Source organism: Phyllobates terribilis, unplaced genomic scaffold (genome assembly GCF_046119375.1).
Source record: "Phyllobates terribilis strain yellow unplaced genomic scaffold, ASM4611937v1 Scaffold_11__3_contigs__length_659146591, whole genome shotgun sequence".
NCBI lineage: Eukaryota > Metazoa > Chordata > Amphibia > Anura > Dendrobatidae > Phyllobates > Phyllobates terribilis.
The window spans coordinates 622,349,919-622,371,890 of NW_027362771.1; the positions used below are offsets into that span (position 1 = coordinate 622,349,919).

Below are 21,972 nucleotides of genomic sequence, written 5' to 3' on the forward strand. Positions count from 1 at the left end.
CCGAGTCTCTACACCCCTCCGACCAGGCGGAGCACCTCCAGTTGTCTCCTGAACACTTCGGGGTGCTACCTTGTAGCGAATGGACAGAGACTTTCCTATACTCTGTACCTGATACCTTGTCCGCTTTGTTCAGTCAGTCCGACCTAGTGTACTCCGAAGCAGAGGTTACCCCCGAGTCTCTGCACTCCTCCGACTCGGCGGAGGACCTCCAGTTGTTTCCTGAATCCTCCGGGGTACCACCAGATAACAAAGGGACAGTGACGTTTCTACACCTTGTACCTGATACCTCGCCCATTTCATCCTGTGAGCTTGACAAGATGTACCCCGAAGCAGACGTTACCCCCGAGTCTCTGCCCCCCTTCAACCTGGCGGAGGACTTCCAGTTGTCTCCTGTACCCTCTGGGGTGCCACCTGAAAATATGTGGAGAGAGACTTCCTTGTGTGCTGTTCCTGGTACTCCACCCGTTTCGTCTGTTGCTGAGGATGGCTGGATAGAAGGTAGCATCCTAGCTACCCAGATGAGACCAGTTTTTTCTGTGGAGAGCAGAAGTAATCTCCTTGAAGTGAAGGATTGGCCCTCGAATCCCTGCGGAAGATTCTGGCAGGCCTGAAGAAGAGGGGGCGTAAGTGGAGGGGTACTGTAACATACCTGGCGGCGTCCTTGCATAGTGGTCCATCTCCCACTATGCAAGAGCGCGCACTTGATCTCCAGTCCAGACTGCCACTCTGGCTTCTTTCCATGTTGTCTGCTTTGCTTTGCTCTTGCTGTTTAGGGCGACGCCTGCCGAACTTCCTGATTCTTGTAGCTGCTGCAGACACACCCCTAATGCATCCTCAGCCTATTGCTGTCTGTCACCTGGTATTTAAACCAGCTCCTTCTTGGAATCCATGGCTGAGCATCTTGTTCTGTCAGTTGGCTTCTGGTCGCTGACATGCCAGGTCCTGTCTATGTTTCCTGCCTTATGGTATCAGTTCCCATGTCTGAACTGTGTCCTGTCTGTGCACTCTAGCCAGCTGTCTCTCTGCCTTCCTGGAGGCTGTATTTCCAGGCCTATCTGAACACGCTCCTAGCCTGTTTGTCTCGCCCTCTGGGGGCCCCATACCCAGACTCGCTCCTGTATTTGTTGCAGTACAATTCCTGTCTGAACTGTCTCCTAGCTTCCTACCTGTTTTGTCTTTATGTCCGTTTCTTCCCTTTTTCTGCAGTGTCTGAACCAGCGCTTGGCTTTACCCAGGCTCGTTCCTGCATTTTGTTGCAGTAACAGTTCTTGTCTGAAATGTCTCCTAGTTTCTTACCTGTTTTGTCTTTATGTCCATTTTCTCCCTTTTTCTGAAGTATCTGAAGCAGCACTTGGCTTTACTCAGGCTCATTCTTGCATTTTGTTGCAGTAACTGTTCTTGTCTGAACTGTCTCCTAGCTTCTTACCTGTTTTGTCTTTATGTCCGTTTGCTCCCTTTTTCTGTAGAGTTTGAACCTGCTACTAACTTCTACTCGTTGTCATTGTACTTCCATTTGAGTTGGAGTCCTTTCGCTACTTCTTTGCAAGTACATTGTATGTATCTGGTTCTGCTCAGCTTTGTCCGCCGCGTCTGCGGTTTCGCTCTGCTCAGCCTTGTCTACCGCGTCTGCGGTTTTGCTCTGCTCAGCCTTGTCTACCGCGTCTGCGGTTTCGCTCTGCTCAGCCTTGTCCACCGCGTCTGAGGTTTCGCTCTGCTCAGCCTTGTCCACCGCGTCTGCGGTTTCGCTCTGCTCAGCCTTTTCCACCGCGTCTGTGGTTTCGCTCTGCTCAGCCTTGTCCACCGTGTCTGCGGTTTCGCCCTGCTCAGCCTTGTCCACCGCGTCTGCGGTTTCGCTCTGCTCAGCCTTGTCTACCGCGTCTGCGGTTTTGCTCTGCTCAGCCTTGTCTACCGCGTCTGCGGTTTCGCTCTGCTCAGCCTTGTCCACCGCGTCTGAGGTTTCGCTCTGCTCAGCCTTGTCCACCGCGTCTGCGGTTTCGCTCTGCTCAGCCTCGTCTACCGCGTCTGCGGTTCCGCTCTGCTCAGCCTTGTCCACCGCGTCTGCAGTTTCGCTCTGCTCAGCCTTGTCCACCGCATCTGCGGTTTTGCTCTGCTCAGCCTTGTCCACCGCGTCTGTGGTTTCGCTCTGCTCAGCCTTGTCCACCACGTCTGCGGTTTCGCTCTGCTCAGCCTTGTCTACCAAGTCTGCGGTTTCGCTTTACTCTGTTTGTTTACCGCATATGTGTCTCTGAACTCGTCTCCCAGTCTGTACTGGACCCTACCCAGCCTGCGCTCTAGTCTGCCTGTTCCTGAATTCCCTGGTGTGGGTCAACAGCCGTGTCCGGAGTCTGACCTGGAGTAGACCCTGGTCCCTCTGCTCGGTTCCTCCCTGGTGCACTGGCGTCGTATGCCGTCGTGCGACCTTGGTCGGATCAGGCAGATACTTAGTTACGCCCCTCCAGGCACTCTCCGGTTCATGGCACAGTGGAACCACTAAACACGCACACGCCAGCCATTCCGGGCGTGTGCATTACAGTGTCTCTTAATAAATTAATTAAATTAATTCATGAAATCTTCTTTGGTTATTTTGGTTAAACCAATTAGTTTTTGTAGGCAATATTCTGTGGTTTTGGACTAATTTGGTATTGCTGTACTGCACATATACAAGGTTTTTTTATCTGGGATATGTTCTTCCGACTATAGGTCTAAGGATTAATCCACCACTATATTTAACATTACACAGAGATACTCTCATATATGTATCATAAATTTATTTCAGTTGGGCATTGTGGAGGCACGAGGGTCAGTGGGTGCACCCTTTCTCTGGCCTGGCAGTCTTTAGAAAGACTGCATGGACCAGGGTTCAGCCCAGTGAGCACCCGTTTTATTTCCCCATGGGCATAAAACTACTCAGACAACACAGGGTGAGGGTAATACAATGTGGCAATACTTTATTGAACCACCAACAGACAATAACATATAGTACAGTCCCAGCAAATACACAAATGTAAATTACAGAGTCTCACACTTCTACAGGCTCGCTGGGAATTAGAACATCTGCGACTTTGGGGCTTCCAGAATCAACTACCCCAACTAGAAGCACCCTGCTTTTGATGGGCACCCATGGAGAGGAGGTAGCAGTAAGCTTAGGAAGCTGATAGTCTATTGAAGTATGTGGCCAGATGACTTGATTGGCCCAACCTGGCTTCTCCAAATGTCTCCATAGGGCCAGTTGACCTGATTGTCCCTACCTGACTTCTTGAAATGTCTCCATGGATTCAATGATGGTCAATGTAGCCGATCTGTATTCCTTCAGCTGGGAATGAGTGTCTCAAATCTGTGTTCCTCTAGTTGGAGCCATGGTGCCTTGGTTACTGTCACATAGAGTCTCACTGATGAAGGATAGAGGTCCCTTTTTATTCCCACAACTGTCTTCCAGGCCATCATTCACAGGTCTGGGGGGGGGGAGTGGAAGGAGGTCATCTCTCATTGTTCGAGTATTCAATCAACCTGCCTACTTTGTCCTTCAATTGTTGCGGGTCTGCAAGCTGCATGGATTAATACAAAGGGTAATTGACATATTAGCAAACATTGATTGTTCAATTACCCTACCTCTTTGTCTTCCAAAGATAGCCGAACAATAAGCTGCAAAAATCATCAATTCAACAGTCAATGATCTATCTCATAAGAACAATGGACTATGTCTTCTGACCTACTGAAAAATACGTCTGGCCTCATTAAGAATAAATGCTGTGTTGTCACAGGCATTTGTGCAGAAATCCTAACCATTCACTAGAACAATGGAGATATGTTGTGCTGCTGATTATCATGCCTTTTTTGCCTCATTCCAGATCTCTAGACAGTTGATTTTGAGGGATAGACAGTATGATGCTCATACAATGGGCTCAGAGAGAGCCAAATAATGGTAATGGGAGGTGTGACCCCACACCACTTATTCCTGTAACCAGTGTCCGAGAACCAAGAACCACATTATGCCTATTTTCTCATGTTAAAAAGAGGTACCCTTTTAAGTACTAAGCTGAGGGAAGGACGGAAGTAAAGGAAGAATAAAAATAGAGCACAAGGGAAGGAAAATGGAAGGCATGGAGAGAGGAAGGAAAATGAAAGGAAAGCAGGAAGGAAGATAGAAAGAGGAAAGAAAGAAAGAGGAAAGAAGGATGGAAGGGAGAGAAGCAGAAAAAGAGAGGTAGCAAGGAAGAGACGAAGAACAAAAGTAAAAAAGAACAGGAAAAAGGGCAAAATGGGAAAAGAGCAAAATAAACTTGTAAAGTGAGTAAAAGATAAAGGGAATGAGGAAAGGAAAGAAAAGTGGAAGAGGGAAACGGTAAAGTGAAAAGGAAGAAAATAATAAAGAAATAGAAGAGAGGAAGGAAAAGGAATAAGGTACAGATTAAAAAAATGAGCAAAGAGAAAAGGAAGAAAGGAAAGAAAGTTAGAAAAAAAAGGAGGGAAGGAAGGAATGATCAAAGGGTTGGAAGGAAAAGAGACAAAGGTAAAAAGTAAGAAAGTGGAGAAAGAAAAGCAAAAGGATGGGAAGAAATTCAAGAAATAAAGTAGAAAAATATGGAAAGGAAGAAAATGGAAAAAAAAAGGAGAAGTAGAAACGGAGGAAATAAAGAAGATATTGTTATTATGCCTTCCTATTTTAGTCAAGGTAGGTTATTATAACTATGTAAACCTAAATCAGTTTGTAAAACCTTATATTGCATAAAAATTGTTTCTCCATAGAAAAAAATGGACAAACTGTCTATCTACTTTCTCGTGAACAACTGTGAAACTATAAACGTATAAAATTTTATTAACAAGTAAAACATTATCTAGCAAAAATTACAAATTAAGTTTACAATTTAAAAAATGAAACTTTGATGGTGAAGACAGTGATAATATTTTATAACAAAAGGCTGGAAATAAGTAAAATTCTTTTTTTTATAATAGGTATTTTTTTTTTTTTTACAATCAGGTCAGTTATTACTCCACTAGTTCTCTCTTGAGTGACCGGAATACGTTTCCTTCCTTCTTCAGGACTGTTCCCAGTGATGCCTTCCAGTCTAAAGGCCTTGCAAAGCTTGTGCTACACTTTAATTGGACATGGGTTGGGCTACTTGGAGTGGACAATGACTATGGACAACAGGGGATTCAGTTGGTGAAACAAGAGATTGTCAGGGCTGGCGCCTGTGTAGCCTTCACCGAGAATATTTTGACAAGCAGACAAGATCGGAATGCTCCTCAAATAATTAAAGTCATGAAAAAGTCTACAGCAAGAGTGGTAATCACTTTCGCTTCTGGGCTCGATTTGGTCCCCATAATGACTGAAATGATGAGAGAGAATATCAGAGATAAAGTGTTTGTGGCTAGTGAAGGATGGTCTGTGACTAGTCTACAAAAGATGGCAAGCTTTTCACAGCTATTATTTGGCACAGTTGGCTTAGCTTTCTTCAACGGATTAATACCGGGATTTCAAGAATTCCTCAACAAGCTTCATCCAAACATGACTTTACCAGGCAATTTAGTGACGACATTTTGGGAGGAAGCCTTTAATTGTACATTTTCAACTGAGGGGTATTTGGGTCCCCAAAGAAAGGAGTGCACAGGGGAAGAGAGGCTGGACAGAATACAGAATAGCTACAATGATGTCTCCAATTTAAGGGTGTCTTACCACATCTACACAGCAGTTCATGTTCTCGCCAAAGCTTTGGAAGATCTTAGAAAATGCAATGAGAATAATGGTCCATTTCTTTATGGGAAATGTGCACAAATCCAAAATTTCTCTCCATGGCAGGTAAAATAAAGCCATATTCTTGTACATAAGGCAGTGCAATAGTTGTTGTGTTCTTGTATATATCGTTAATTGGTGTTCATACCTGCACGGCCTACACACCACTATGTGAGCATCGGACATTTGATGTCGCTTAACCACATAAAGGAAATAGTTCCAGTTTTACAGATTTCCTTTCAGAAACTCCGTCCTACTGCTTGGCTCATATAAATAGGCAGTTTGTCATATATATCCATTTACTACATGCTGTTTTAATTTACATGACCTTAAAAATGTATTATTTTACTGACGGGTGAGTGCTACCAAAATTTTCATTCTGATGAGAATATTCTTGTACATAAGAGATCGTATTAAAGTAGTTATATTCTTGTACATAGGGGGCAGTATTATAGTAGTTATATTCTTGTATATAGGTGGCAGTATTATAGTAGTTATATTCTTGTACATAGGGGGCAGTATTATAGTAGTTATATTCTTGTATATAGGTGGCAGTATAATAGTAGTTATATTCTTGTACATAGGGGGCAGTATTATAGTAGTTATATTCTTGTATATAGGTGGCAGTATTATAGTAGTTATATTTTTGTACATAGGGGGCAGTATTATAGTAGTTATATTCTTGTATATAGGGGGCAGTATTATAGTAGTTATATTCTTGTACATAGGGGCAATATTATAGTTGTTATACTCTTGTATATAGGGAGAGTATTATAGTAGTTATATTCTTGTACATAGGGGCAGTATAATAGTAGTTATATTATTGTACATATGGGGCAGTATTATAATAGTTATATTCTTGTACATAGGGGGCAGTATTATAGTAGTTATATTCTTGTACATAGGGGCAATATTATAGTAGTTATATTCTTGTATATAGGGAGCAGTATTATAATAGTTATATTCTTGTACATAGGTGCAGTATTATAGTAGTTATATTCTTGTACAAAGAGGCAGTATTATAGTAGTTATATTCTTGTACATAGGTGCAGTATTATAATAGTTATATTCTTGTACATAGAGGCAGTATTATAGTAGTTATATTCTTCTACATAGGGGGCAGTATTATAGTAGTTATATTCTTGTACATAGGAACAGTATTATAGTAGTTATATTCTTGTACATAGGGGCAGTATTATAGTAGTTATATTCATGTACATAGGGAGCAGTATTATAGTAGTTATATTCTTGTACATAGGGGCAGTATTATAGTAGTTATATTCTTGTACATTGGGAGCAGTATTATAGTAGTTATATTCTTGTACATAGGGGCAGTATTATAGTAGTTATATTCTTGTACATAGGGACAGTATTATCGTAGTTATATTCTTGTACATAGGGGGGCAGTATTATAGTAGATATATTCTTGTACATAGGATCAGTATTATAGTAGTTATATTCTTGTACATAGGGGCAGTATTATAGTAGTTATATACTTGTACATAGGAGCAGTATTATAGTAGTTATATTCTTGTACATAGGGGGGCAGTATTATAGTAGTAATATTCTTGTACATAGGGGGCAGTATTATAGTAGTTATATTCTGTTACATAGGGGCAGTATTATAGTAGTTATATTCTTGTATATAGGGGGCAGTATTATAGTAGTTATATTCTTGTACATAGGGGGCAGTATTATAGTAGTTATATTCTTCTACATAGGGAGCAGTATTATAGTAGTTATATTCTTGTACATAGGAACAGTATTATAGTAGTTATATTCTTGTACATAGGGGCAGTATTATAGTAGTTATATTCATGTACATAGGGAGCAGTATTATAGTAGTTATATTCTTGTACATAGGGGCAGTATAATAGTAGTTATATTCTTGTACATATGGGGCAGTATTATAGTAGTTATATTCTTGTACATAGGTGGCAGTATTATAGTAGTTATATTCTTGTACATAGGGGGCAGTATTATAGTAGTTATATTCTTGTATATAGGTGGCAGTATTATAGTAGTTATATTCTTCTACATAGGGGGCAGTATTATAGTAGCTATATTCTTGTACATAGGAACAGTATTATAGTAGTTATATTCTTGTACATAGGGGCAGTATTATAGTAGTTATATTCATGTACATAGGGAGCAGTATTATAGTAGTTATATTCTTGTACATAGGGGCAGTATTATAGTAGTTATATTCTTGTACATTGGGAGCAGTATTATAGTAGTTATATTCTTGTACATAGGGGCAGTATTATAGTAGTTATATTCTTGTACATAGGGACAGTATTATCGTAGTTATATTCTTGTACATAGGAACAGTATTATAGTAGTTATATTCTTGTACATAGGGGCAGTATTATAGTAGTTATATTCATGTACATAGGGAGCAGTATTATAGTAGTTATATTCTTGTACATAGGGGCAGTATTATTGTAGTTATATTCTTGTACATTGGGAGCAGTATTATAGTAGTTATATTCTTGTACATAGGGGCAGTATTATAGTAGTTATATTCTTGTACATAGGGACAGTATTATCGTAGTTATATTCTTGTACATAGGGGGGCAGTATTATAGTAGTTATATTCTTGTACATAGGATCAATATTATAGTAGTTATATTCTTGTACATAGGGGCAGTATTATAGTAGTTATATACTTGCACATAGGAGCAGTATTATATTAGTTATATTCTTGTACATAGGGGGGCAGTATTATAGTAGTAATTTTCTTGTACATAGGGGGCAGTATTATAGTAGTTATATTCTGTTACATAGGGGCAGTATTATAGTAGTTATATTCTTGTATATAGGGGGCAGTATTATAGTAGTTATATTCTTGTACATAGGGGGCAGTATTATAGTAGTTATATTCTTCTACATAGGGAGCAGTATTATAGTAGTTATATTCTTGTACATAGGAACAGTATTATAGTAGTTATATTCTTGTACATAGGGGCAGTATTATAGTAGTTATATTCATGTACATAGGGAGCAGTATTATAGTAGTTATATTCTTGTACATAGGGGCAGTATAATAGTAGTTATATTCTTGTACATATGGGACAGTATTATAGTAGTTATATTCTTGTACATAGGTGGCAGTATTATAGTAGTTATATTCTTGTACATAGGGGGCAGCATTATAGTAGTTATATTCTTGTATATAGGTGGCAGTATTATAGTAGTTATATTCTTCTACATAGGGGGCAGTATTATAGTAGCTATATTCTTGTACATAGGAACAGTATTATAGTAGTTATATTCTTGTACATAGGGGCAGTATTATAGTAGTTATATTCATGTACATGGGGAGCAGTATTATAGTAGTTATATTCTTGTACATAGGGGCAGTATTATAGTAGTTATATTCTTGTACATTGGGAGCAGTATTATAGTAGTTATATTCTTGTACATGGGGCAGTATTATAGTAGTTATATTCTTGTACATAGGGACAGTATTATCGTAGTTATATTCTTGTACATAGGGGGGCAGTATTATAGTAGTTATATTCTTGTACATAGGGGCAGTATTATAGTAGTTATATTCTTCTACATAGGGGGCAGTATTATGGTAGTTATAGTCTTGTACATAGGAACAGTATTATAGTAGTTATATTCTTGTACATAGGGGCAGTATTATAGTAGTTATATTCATGTACATAGGGAGCAGTATTATAGTAGTTATATTCTTGTACATAGGGGCAGTATTATAGTAGTTATATTCTTGTACATTGGGAACAGTATTATAGTAGTTATATTCTTGTATATAGGGGCAGTATTATAGTAGTTATATTCTTGTACTTAGGGACAGTATTATCGTAGTTATATTCTTGTACATAGGGGCAGTATTATAGTAGTTATATACTTGTACATAGGAGCAGTATTATAGTAGTTATATTCTTGTACATAGGGGCAGCATTATAGTAGTTATATACTTGTACATAGGAGCAGTATTATAGTAGTTATATTCTTGTACATAGGGGGGCAGTATTATAGTAGTATTATTCTTGTACATAGGGGGCAGTATTATAGTAGTTATATTCTTGTACATAGGGGCAGTATTATAGTAGTTATATTCTTGTACATAGGGGGGCAGTATTATAGTAGTTATATACTTGTACATAGGAGCAGTATTATAGTTGTTATATTCTTGTACATAGGGGGGCAGTATTATAGTAGTTATATTCTTGTACATAGGGGCAGTATTATAGTAGTTATATTCATGTACATAGGGAGCTGTATTATAGTAGTTATATTCTTGTACATAGGGGCAGTATTATAGTAGTTATATTCTTGTACATTGGGAGCAGTATTATAGTAGTTATATTCTTGTATATAGGGGCAGTATTATAGTAGTTATATTATTGTACATAGGGACAGTATTATCGTAGTTATATTCTTGTACATAGGAGCAGTATTATAGTAGTTATATACTTGTACATAGGAGCAGTATTATAGTAGTTATATTCTTGTACATAGGGGCAGCATTATAGTAGTTATATACTTGTACATAGGAGCAGTATTATAGTAGTTATATTCTTGTACATAGGGGGGCAGTATTATAGTAGTATTATTCTTGTACATAGGGGGCAGTATTATAGTAGTTATATTCTTGTACATAGGGGCAGTATTATAGTAGTTATATTCTTGTACATAGGGGGGCAGTATTATAGTAGTTATATACTTGTACATATGAGCAATATTATAGTAGTTATATTCTTGTACATAGGGGGGCAGTATTATAGTAGTTATATTCTTGTACATAGGGGCAGTATTATAGTAGTTATATTCATGTACATAGGGAGCAGTATTATAGTAGTTATATTCTTGTACATAGGGGCAGTATTATAGTAGTTATATTCTTGTACATTGGGAGCAGTATTATAGTAGTTATATTCTTGTATATAGGGGCAGTATTATAGTAGTTATATTCTTGTACATAGGGACAGTATTATTGTAGTTATATTCTTGTACATAGGAGCAGTATTATAGTAGTTATATTCTTGTACATAGGATCAGTATTATAGTAGTTATATTCTTGTACATAGGGGCAGTATTATAGTAGTTATATACTTGTACATAGGAGCAGTGTTATAGTAGTTATATTCTTGTACATAGGGGGGCAGTATTATAGTAGTAATATTCTTGTACATAGGGGGCAGTATTATAGTAGTTATATTCTGTTACATAGGGGCAGTATTATAGTAGTTATATTCTTGTATATAGGGGGCAGTATTATAGTAGTTATATTCTTGTACATAGGGGCAGTATTATAGTAGTTATATTCTTCTACATAGGGGGCAGTATTATAGTAGTTATATTCTTGTACATAGGAACAGTATTATAGTAGTTATATTCTTGTACATAGGGGCAGTATTATAGTAGTTATATTCATGTACATAGGGAGCAGTATTATAGTAGTTATATTCTTGTACATAGGGGCAGTATAATAGTAGTTATATTCTTGTACATATGGGGCAGTATTATAGTAGTTATATTCTTGTAAATAGGTGCCAGTATTATAGTAGTTATATTCTTGTACATAGGGGGCAGTATTACAGTAGTTATATTCTTGTATATAGGTGGCAGTATTATAGTAGTTATATTCTTCTACATAGGGGGCAGTATTATAGTAGTTATATTCTTGTATATAGGAACAGTATTATAGTAGTTATATTCTTGTACATAGGGGCAGTATTATAGTAGTTATATTCATGTACATAGGGAGCAGTATTATAGTAGTTATATTCTTGTACATAGGGGCAGTATTATAGTAGTTATATTCTTGTACATTGGGAGCAGTATTATAGTAGTTATATTCTTGTACATAGGGGCAGTATTATAGTAGTTATATTCTTGTACATAGGGGGGCAGTATTATAGTAGTTATATACTTGTACATAGGAGCAGTATTATAGTTGTTATATTCTTGTACATAGGGGGGCAGTATTATATTAGTTATATTCTTGTACATAGGGGCAGTATTATAGTAGTTATATTCATGTACATAGGGAGCTGTATTATAGTAGTTATATTCTTGTACATAGGGGCAGTATTATAGTAGTTATATTCTTGTACATTGGGAGCAGTATTATAGTAGTTATATTCTTGTATATAGGGGCAGTATTATAGTAGTTATATTATTGTACATAGGGACAGTATTATCGTAGTTATATTCTTGTACATAGGAGCAGTATTATAGTAGTTATATACTTGTACATAGGAGCAGTATTATAGTAGTTATTTTCTTGTACATAGGGGCAGCATTATAGTAGTTATATACTTGTACATAGGAGCAGTATTATAGTAGTTATATTCTTGTACATAGGGGGGCAGTATTATAGTAGTATTATTCTTGTACATAGGGGGCAGTATTATAGTAGTTATATTCTTGTACATAGGGGCAGTATTATAGTAGTTATATTCTTGTACATAGGGGGGCAGTATTATAGTAGTTATATACTTGTACATATGAGCAATATTATAGTAGTTATATTCTTGTACATAGGGGGGCAGTATTATAGTAGTTATATTCTTGTACATAGGGGCAGTATTATAGTAGTTATATTCATGTACATAGGGAGCAGTATTATAGTAGTTATATTCTTGTACATAGGGGCAGTATTATAGTAGTTATATTCTTGTACATTGGGAGCAGTATTATAGTAGTTATATTCTTGTATATAGGGGCAGTATTATAGTAGTTATATTCTTGTACATAGGGACAGTATTATCGTAGTTATATTCTTGTACATAGGAGCAGTATTATAGTAGTTATATTCTTGTACATAGGATCAGTATTATAGTAGTTATATTCTTGTACATAGGGGCAGTATTATAGTAGTTATATACTTGTACATAGGAGCAGTATTATAGTAGTTATATTCTTGTACATAGGGGGGCAGTATTATAGTAGTAATATTCTTGTACATAGAGGGCAGTATTATAGTAGTTATATTCTGTTACATAGGGGCAGTATTATAGTAGTTATATTCTTGTATATAGGGGGCAGTATTATAGTAGTTATATTCTTGTACATAGGGGCAGTATTATAGTAGTTATATTCTTCTACATAGGGGGCAGTATTATAGTAGTTATATTCTTGTACATAGGAACAGTATTATAGTAGTTATATTCTTGTACATAGGGGCAGTATTATAGTAGTTATATTCATGTACATAGGGAGCAGTATTATAGTAGTTATATTCTTGTACATAGGGGCAGTATAATAGTAGTTATATTCTTGTACATATGGGGCAGTATTATAGTAGTTATATTCTTGTAAATAGGTGCCAGTATTATAGTAGTTATATTCTTGTACATAGGGGGCAGTATTACAGTAGTTATATTCTTGTATATAGGTGGCAGTATTATAGTAGTTATATTCTTCTACATAGGGGGCAGTATTATAGTAGTTATATTCTTGTATATAGGAACAGTATTATAGTAGTTATATTCTTGTACATAGGGGCAGTATTATAGTAGTTATATTCATGTACATAGGGAGCAGTATTATAGTAGTTATATTCTTGTACATAGGGGCAGTATTATAGTAGTTATATTCTTGTACATTGGGAGCAGTATTATAGTAGTTATATTCTTGTACATAGGGGCAGTATTATAGTAGTTATATTCTTGTACATAGGGACAGTATTAACGTAGTTATATTCTTGTACATAGGGGGCAGTATTATGGTAGTTATATTTTTGTACATAGGGGCAGTATTATAGTAGTTACATTCTTGTACATAGGAGCAGTATTATAGTAGTTATATTCTTGTAGATAGGGGGCAGTATTATAGTAGTTATATTCTTGTACATAGGGGGCAGTATTATAGTAGTTATATTCTTGTACATAGGGGGCAGTATTATAGTAGTTATATTCTTGTATATAGGTGGCAGTATTATAGTAGTTATATTCTTGTACATAGGGGGCAGTATTATAGTAGTTATATTCTTGTATATAGGTGGCAGTATTATAGTAGTTATATTCTTGTACATAGGGGGAAGTATTATAGTAGTTATATTCTTGTATATAGGGGGCAGTATTATAGTAGTTATATTCTTGTACATAGGGGCAATATTATAGTAGTTATATTCTTGTATATAGGGACAGTATTATAGTAGTTATATTCTTGTACATAGGGGCAGTATAATAGTAGTTATATTCTTGTACATATGGGGCAGTATTATAGTAGTTATATTCTTGTACATAGGGGGCAGTATTATAGTAGTTATATTCTTGTACATAGGGGCAATATTATAGTAGTTATATTCTTGTATATAGGGAGCCGTATTATAGTAGTTATATTCTTGTACATAGGTGCAGTATTATAGTAGTTATATTCTTGTACATAGAGGCAGTATTATAGTAGTTATATTCTTGTACATAGGTGCAGTATTATAATAGTTATGTTCTTGTACATAGAGGCAGTATTATAGTAGTTATATTCTTCTACATAGGGGGCAGTAATATAGTAGTTATATTCTTGTACATAGGAACAGTATTATAGTAGTTATATTCTTGTACATAGGGGCAGTATTATAGTAGTTATATTCATGTACATAGGGAGCAGTATTATAGTAGTTATATTCTTGTACATAGGGGCAGTATTATAGTAGTTATATTCTTGTACATTGGGAGCAGTATTATAGTAGTTATATTCTTGTACATAGGGGCAGTATTATAGTAGTTATATTCTTGTACATAGGGACAGTATTATCGTAGTTATATTCTTGTACATAGCGGGGCAGTATTATATTAGTTATATTCTTGTACATAGGATAAGTATTATAGTAGTTATATTCTTGTACATAGGGGGCAGTATTACAGTAGTTATATTCTTGTATATAGGTGGCAGTATTATAGTAGTTATATTCTTCTACATAGGGGGCAGTATTATAGTAGTTATATTCTTGTACATAGGAACAGTATTATAGTAGTTATATTCTTGTACATAGGCGCAGTATTATAGTAGTTATATTCATGTACATAGGGAGCAGTATTATAGTAGTTATATTCTTGTACATAGGGGCAGTATTATAGTAGTTATATTCTTGTACATTGGGAGCAGTATTATAGTAGTTATATTCTTGTACATAGGGGCAGTATTATAGTAGTTATATTCTTGTACACAGGGACAGTATTATCGTAGTTATATTCTTGTACATAGGGGGGCAGTATTATAGTAGTTATATTCTTGTACATAGGGGCAGTATTATAGTAGTTATATTCTTCTAAATAGGGGGCAGTATTATGGTAGTTATAGTCTTGTACATAGGAACAGTATTATAGTAGTTATATTCTTGTACATAGGGGCAGTATTATAGTAGTTATATTCATGTAGATAGGGAGCAGTATTATAGTAGTTATATTCTTGTACATAGGGGCAGTATTATTGTAGTTATATTCTTGTACATTGGGAGCAGTATTATAGTAGTTATATTCTTGTACATAGGGGCAGTATTATAGTAGTTATATTCTTGTACATAGGGACAGTATTATCGTAGTTATATTCTTGTACATAGGGGGGCAGTATTATAGTAGTTATATTCTTGTACATAGGATCAGTATTATAGTAGTTATATTCTTGTACATAGGGGCAGTATTATAGTAGTTATATACTTGTACATAGGAGCAGTATTATATTAGTTATATTCTTGTACATAGGGGGGCAGTATTATAGTAGTAATATTCTTGTACATAGGGGGCAGTATTATAGTAGTTATATTCTGTTACCTAGGGGCAGTATTATAGTAGTTATATTCTTGTATATAGGGGGCAGTATTATAGTAGTTATATTCTTGTACATAGGGGGCAGTATTATAGTAGTTATATTCTTCTACATAGGGAGCAGTATTATAGTAGTTATATTCTTGTACATAGGAACAGTATTATAGTAGTTATATTCTTGTACATAGGGGCAGTATTATAGTAGTTATATTCATGTACATAGGGAGCAGTATTATAGTAGTTATATTCTTGTACATAGGGGCAGTATAATAGTAGTTATATTCTTGTACATATGGGACAGTATTATAGTAGTTATATTCTTGTACATAGGTGGCAGTATTATAGTAGTTATATTCTTGTACATAGGGGGCAGTATTATAGTAGTTATATTCTTGTATATAGGTGGCAGTATTATAGTAGTTATATTGTTCTACATAGGGGGCAGTATTATAGTAGCTATATTCTTGTACATAGGAACAGTATTATAGTAGTTATATTCTTGTACATAGGGGCAGTATTATAGTAGTTATATTCATGTACATGGGGAGCAGTATTATAGTAGTTATATTCTTGTACATAGGGGAGCAGTATTATAGTAGTTATATTCTTGTACATAGGGGCAGCATTATAGTAGTTATATACTTGTACATAGGAGCAGTATTATAGTAGTTATATTCTTGTACATTGGGAGCAGTATTATAGTAGTTATATTCTTGTACATGGGGCAGTATTATAGTAGTTATATTCTTGTACATAGGGACAGTATTATCGTAGTTATATTCTTGTACTTAGGGGGGCAGTATTATAGTAGTTATATTCTTGTACATAGGGGCAGTATTATAGTAGTTATATTCTACTACATAGGGGGCAGTATTATGGTAGTTATAGTCTTGTACATAGGAACAGTATTATAGTAGTTATATTCTTGTACATAGGGGCAGTATTATAGTAGTTATATTCATGTACATAGGGAGCAGTATTATAGTAGTTATATTCTTGTACATAGGGGCAGTATTATAGTAGTTATATTCTTGTACATTGGGAGCAGTATTATAGTAGTTATATTCTTGTATATAGGGGCAGTATTATAGTAGTTATATTCTTGTACATAGGGACAGTATTATCGTAGTTATATTCTTGTACATAGGAGCAGTATTACAGTAGTTATATACTTGTACTTAGGAGCAGTATTATAGTAGTTATATTCTTGTACATAGGGGCAGCATTATAGTAGTTATATACTTGTACATAGGAGCAGTATTATAGTAGTTATATTCTTGTACATAGGGGGGCAGTATTATAGTAGTATTATTCTTGTACATAGGGGGCAGTATTATAGTAGTTATATTCTTGTACATAGGGGCAGTATTATAGTAGTTATATTCTTGTACATAGGGGGGCAGTATTATAGTAGTTATATACTTGTACATAGGAGCAGTATTATAGTTGTTATATTCTTGTACATAGGGGGGCAGTATTATAGTAGTTATATTCTTGTACATAGGGGCAGTATTATAGTAGTTATATTCATGTACATAGGGAGCTGTATTATAGTAGTTATATTCTTGTACATAGGGGCAGTATTATAGTAGTTATATTCTTGTACATTGGGAGCAGTATTATAGTAGTTATATTCTTGTATATAGGGGCAGTATTATAGTAGTTATATTCTTGTACATAGGGACAGTATTATCGTAGTTATATTCTTGTACATAGGAGCAGTATTATAGTAGTTATATACTTGTACATAGGAGCAGTATTATAGTAGTTATATTCTTGTACATAGGGGCAGCATTATAGTAGTTATATACTTGTACATAGGAGCAGTATTATAGTAGTTATATTCTTGTACATAGGGGGGCAGTATTATAGTAGTATTATTCTTGTACATAGGGGGCAGTATTATAGTAGTTATATTCTTGTACATAGGGGCAGTATTATAGTAGTTATATTCTTGTACATAGGGGGGCAGTATTATAGTAGTTATATACTTGTACATAGGAGCAATATTATAGTAGTTATATTCTTGTACATAGGGGGGCAGTATTATAGTAGTTATATTCTTCTACATAGGGGGCAGTATTATACTAGTTATATTGTTGTACATAGGAACAGTATTATAGTAGTTATATTCTTGTACATAGGGGCAGTATTATAGTAGTTATATTCTTGTACATAGGGACAGTATTATCGTAGTTATATTCTTGTACATAGGGGGGCAGTATTATAGTAGTTATATTCTTGTACATAGGATCAGTATTATAGTAGTTATATTCTTGTACATAGGGGCAGTATTATAGTAGTTATATACTTGTACATAGGAGCAGTATTATATTAGTTATATTCTTGTACATAGGGGGGCAGTATTATAGTAGTAATATTCTTGTACATAGGGGGCAGTATTATAGTAGTTATATTCTGTTACCTAGGGGCAGTATTATAGTAGTTATATTCTTGTATATAGGGGGCAGTATTATAGTAGTTATATTCTTGTACATAGGGGGCAGTATTATAGTAGTTATATTCTTCTACATAGGGAGCAGTATTATAGTAGTTATATTCTTGTACATAGGAACAGTATTATAGTAGTTATATTCTTGTACATAGGGGCAGTATTATAGTAGTTATATTCATGTACATAGGGAGCAGTATTATAGTAGTTATATTCTTGTACATAGGGGCAGTATAATAGTAGTTATATTCTTGTACATATGGGACAGTATTATAGTAGTTATATTCTTGTACATAGGTGGCAGTATTATAGTAGTTATATTCTTGTACATAGGGGGCAGTATTATAGTAGTTATATTCTTGTATATAGGTGGCAGTATTATAGTAGTTATATTGTTCTACATAGGGGGCAGTATTATAGTAGCTATATTCTTGTACATAGGAACAGTATTATAGTAGTTATATTCTTGTACATAGGGGCAGTATTATAGTAGTTATATTCATGTACATGGGGAGCAGTATTATAGTAGTTATATTCTTGTACATAGGGGAGCAGTATTATAGTAGTTATATTCTTGTACATAGGGGCAGCATTATAGTAGTTATATACTTGTACATAGGAGCAGTATTATAGTAGTTATATTCTTGTACATTGGGAGCAGTATTATAGTAGTTATATTCTTGTACATGGGGCAGTATTATAGTAGTTATATTCTTGTACATAGGGACAGTATTATCGTAGTTATATTCTTGTACATAGGGGGGCAGTATTATAGTAGTTATATTCTTGTACATAGGGGCAGTATTATAGTAGTTATATTCTTCTACATAGGGGGCAGTATTATGGTAGTTATAGTCTTGTACATAGGAACAGTATTATAGTAGTTATATTCTTGTACATAGGGGCAGTATTATAGTAGTTATATTCATGTACATAGGGAGCAGTATTATAGTAGTTATATTCTTGTACATAGGGGCAGTATTATAGTAGTTATATTCTTGTACATTGGGAGCAGTATTATAGTAGTTATATTCTTGTACATAGAGGGCAGTATTATAGTAGTTATATTCATGTACATAGGGGCAGTATTATAGTAGTTATATTCTTGTACATAGGGACAGTATTATCGTAGTTATATTCTTGTACATAGGAGCAGTATTACAGTAGTTATATACTTGTACTTAGGAGCAGTATTATAGTAGTTATATTCTTGTACATAGGGGCAGCATTATAGTAGTTATATACTTGTACATAGGAGCAGTATTATAGTAGTTATATTCTTGTACATAGGGGGGCAGTATTATAGTAGTATTATTCTTGTACATAGGGGCAGTATTATAGTAGTTATATTCTTGTACATAGGGGCAGTATTATAGTAGTTATATTCTTGTACATAGGGGGGCAGTATTATAGTAGTTATATACTTGTACATAGGAGCAGTATTATAGTTGTTATATTCTTGTACATAGGGGGGCAGTATTATAGTAGTTATATTCTTGTACATAGGGGCAGTATTATAGTAGTTATATTCATGTACATAGGGAGCTGTATTATAGTAGTTATATTCTTGTACATAGGGGCAGTATTATAGTAGTTATATTCTTGTACATTGGGAGCAGTATTATAGTAGTTATATTCTTGTATATAGGGGCAGTATTATAGTAGTTATATTCTTGTACATAGGGACAGTATTATCGTAGTTATATTCTTGTACATAGGAGCAGTATTTTAGTAGTTATATACTTGTACATAGGAGCAGTATTATAGTAGTTATATTCTTGTACATAGGGGCAGCATTATAGTAGTTATATACTTGTACATAGGAGCAGTATTATAGTAGTTATATTCTTGTACATAGGGGGGCAGTATTATAGTAGTATTATTCTTGTACATAGGGGGCAGTATTATAGTAGTTATATTCTTGTACATAGGGGCAGTATTATAGTAGTTATATTCTTGTACATAGGGGGGCAGTATTATAGTAGTTATATACTTGTACATAGGAGCAATATTATAGTAGTTATATTCTTGTACATAGGGGGGCAGTATTATAGTAGTTATATTCTTGTACATAGGGGCAGTATTATAGTAGTTATATTCATGTACATAGGGAGAAGTATTATAGTAGTTATATTCTTGTACATAGGGGCAGTATTATAGTAGTTATATTCTTGTACATTGGGAGCAGTATTATAGTAGTTATATTCTTGTATATAGGGGCAGTATTATAGTAGTTATATTCTTGTACATAGGGACAGTATTATCGTAGTTATATTCTTGTACATAGGAGCAGTATTATAGTAGTTATATTCTTGTACATAGGATCAGTATTATAGTAGTTATATTCTTGTACATAGGGGCAGTATTATAGTATTTATATACTTGTACATAGGAGCAGTATTATAGTAGTTATATTCTTGTACATAGGGGGGCAGTATTATAGTAGTAATATTCTTGTACATAGGGGGCAGTATTATAGTAGTTATATTCTGTTACATAGGGGCAGTATTATAGTAGTTATATTCTTGTATATAGGGGGCAGTATTATAGTAGTTATATTCTTGTACATAGGGGCAGTATTATAGTAGTTATATTCTTCTACATAGGGGGCAGTATTATAGTAGTTATATTCTTGTACATAGGAACAGTATTATAGTAGTTATATTCTTGTACATAGGGGCAGTATTATAGTAGTTATATTCATGTACATAGGGAGCAGTATTATAGTAGTTATATTCTTGTACATAGGGGCAGTATAATAGTAGTTATATTCTTGTACATATGGGGCAGTATTATAGTAGTTATATTCTTGTACATAGGTGGCAGTATTATAGTAGTTATATTCTTGTACATAGGGGGCAGTATTACAGTAGTTATATTCTTGTATTTAGGTGGCAGTATTATAGTAGTTATATTCTTCTACATAGGGGGCAGTATTATACTAGTTATATTCTTGTACATAGGAACAGTATTATAGTAGTTATATTCTTGTACATAGGGGCAGTATTATAGTAGTTATATTCATGTACATAGGGAGCAGTATTATAGTAGTTATATTCTTGTACATAGGGGCAGTATTATATTAGTTATATTCTTGTACATTGGGAGCTGTATTATAGTAGTTATATTCTTGTACATAGGGGCAGTATTATAGTAGTTATATTCTTGTATATAGGGACAGTATTAACGTAGTTATATTCTTGTACATAGGGGGCAGTATTATGGTAGTTATATTTTTGTACATAGGGGCAGTATTATAGTAGTTACATTCTTGTACATAGGAGCAGTATTATAGTAGTTATATTCTTGTAGATAGGGGGCAGTATTATAGTAGTTATATTCTTGTACATAGGGGGCAGTATTATAGTAGTTATATTCTTGTACATAGGGGGCAGTATTATAGTAGTTATATTCTTGTATATAGGTGGCAGTATTATAGTAGTTATATTCTTGTTCATAGGGGGCAGTATTATAGTAGTTATATTCTTGTATATAGGTGGCAGTATTATAGTAGTTATATTCTTGTACATAGGGGGAAGTATTATAGTAGTTATATTCTTGTATATAGGGGGCAGTATTATAGTAGTTATATTCTTGTACATAGGGGCAATATTATAGTAGTTATATTCTTGTATATAGGGACAGTATTATAGTAGTTATATTCTTGTACATAGGGGCAGTATAATAGTAGTTATATTCTTGTACATATGGGGCAGTATTATAGTAGTTATATTCTTGTACATAGGGGGCCGTATTATAGTAGTTATATTCTTGTACATAGGGGCAATATTATAGTAGTTATATTCTTGTATATAGGGAGCCGTATTATAGTAGTTATATTCTTGTACATAGGTGCAGTATTATAGTAGTTATATTCTTGTACATAGAGGCAGTATTATAGTAGTTATATTCTTGTACATAGGTGCAGTATTATAATAGTTATGTTCTTGTACATAGAGGCAGTATTATAGTAGTTATATTCTTCTACATAGGGGGCAGTAATATAGTAGTTATATTCTTGTACATAGGAACAGTATTATAGTAGT

The 21,972-nt window shown here is 34.8% G+C and overlaps 1 protein-coding gene across 1 annotated transcript in view; it reads left to right on the forward strand.

The window, feature by feature from the left end:
- Positions 1-21,972, forward strand: part of LOC141167413 (extracellular calcium-sensing receptor-like) — a 113,705-nt gene that overhangs the window by 38,537 nt on the left and 53,196 nt on the right. The window contains exon 4 of the mRNA XM_073654819.1: positions 4,979-5,797. Within this exon, the coding sequence (XP_073510920.1) occupies positions 4,979-5,797 (819 nt within the window). The remainder of the gene's footprint in view (positions 1-4,978; positions 5,798-21,972) is intronic.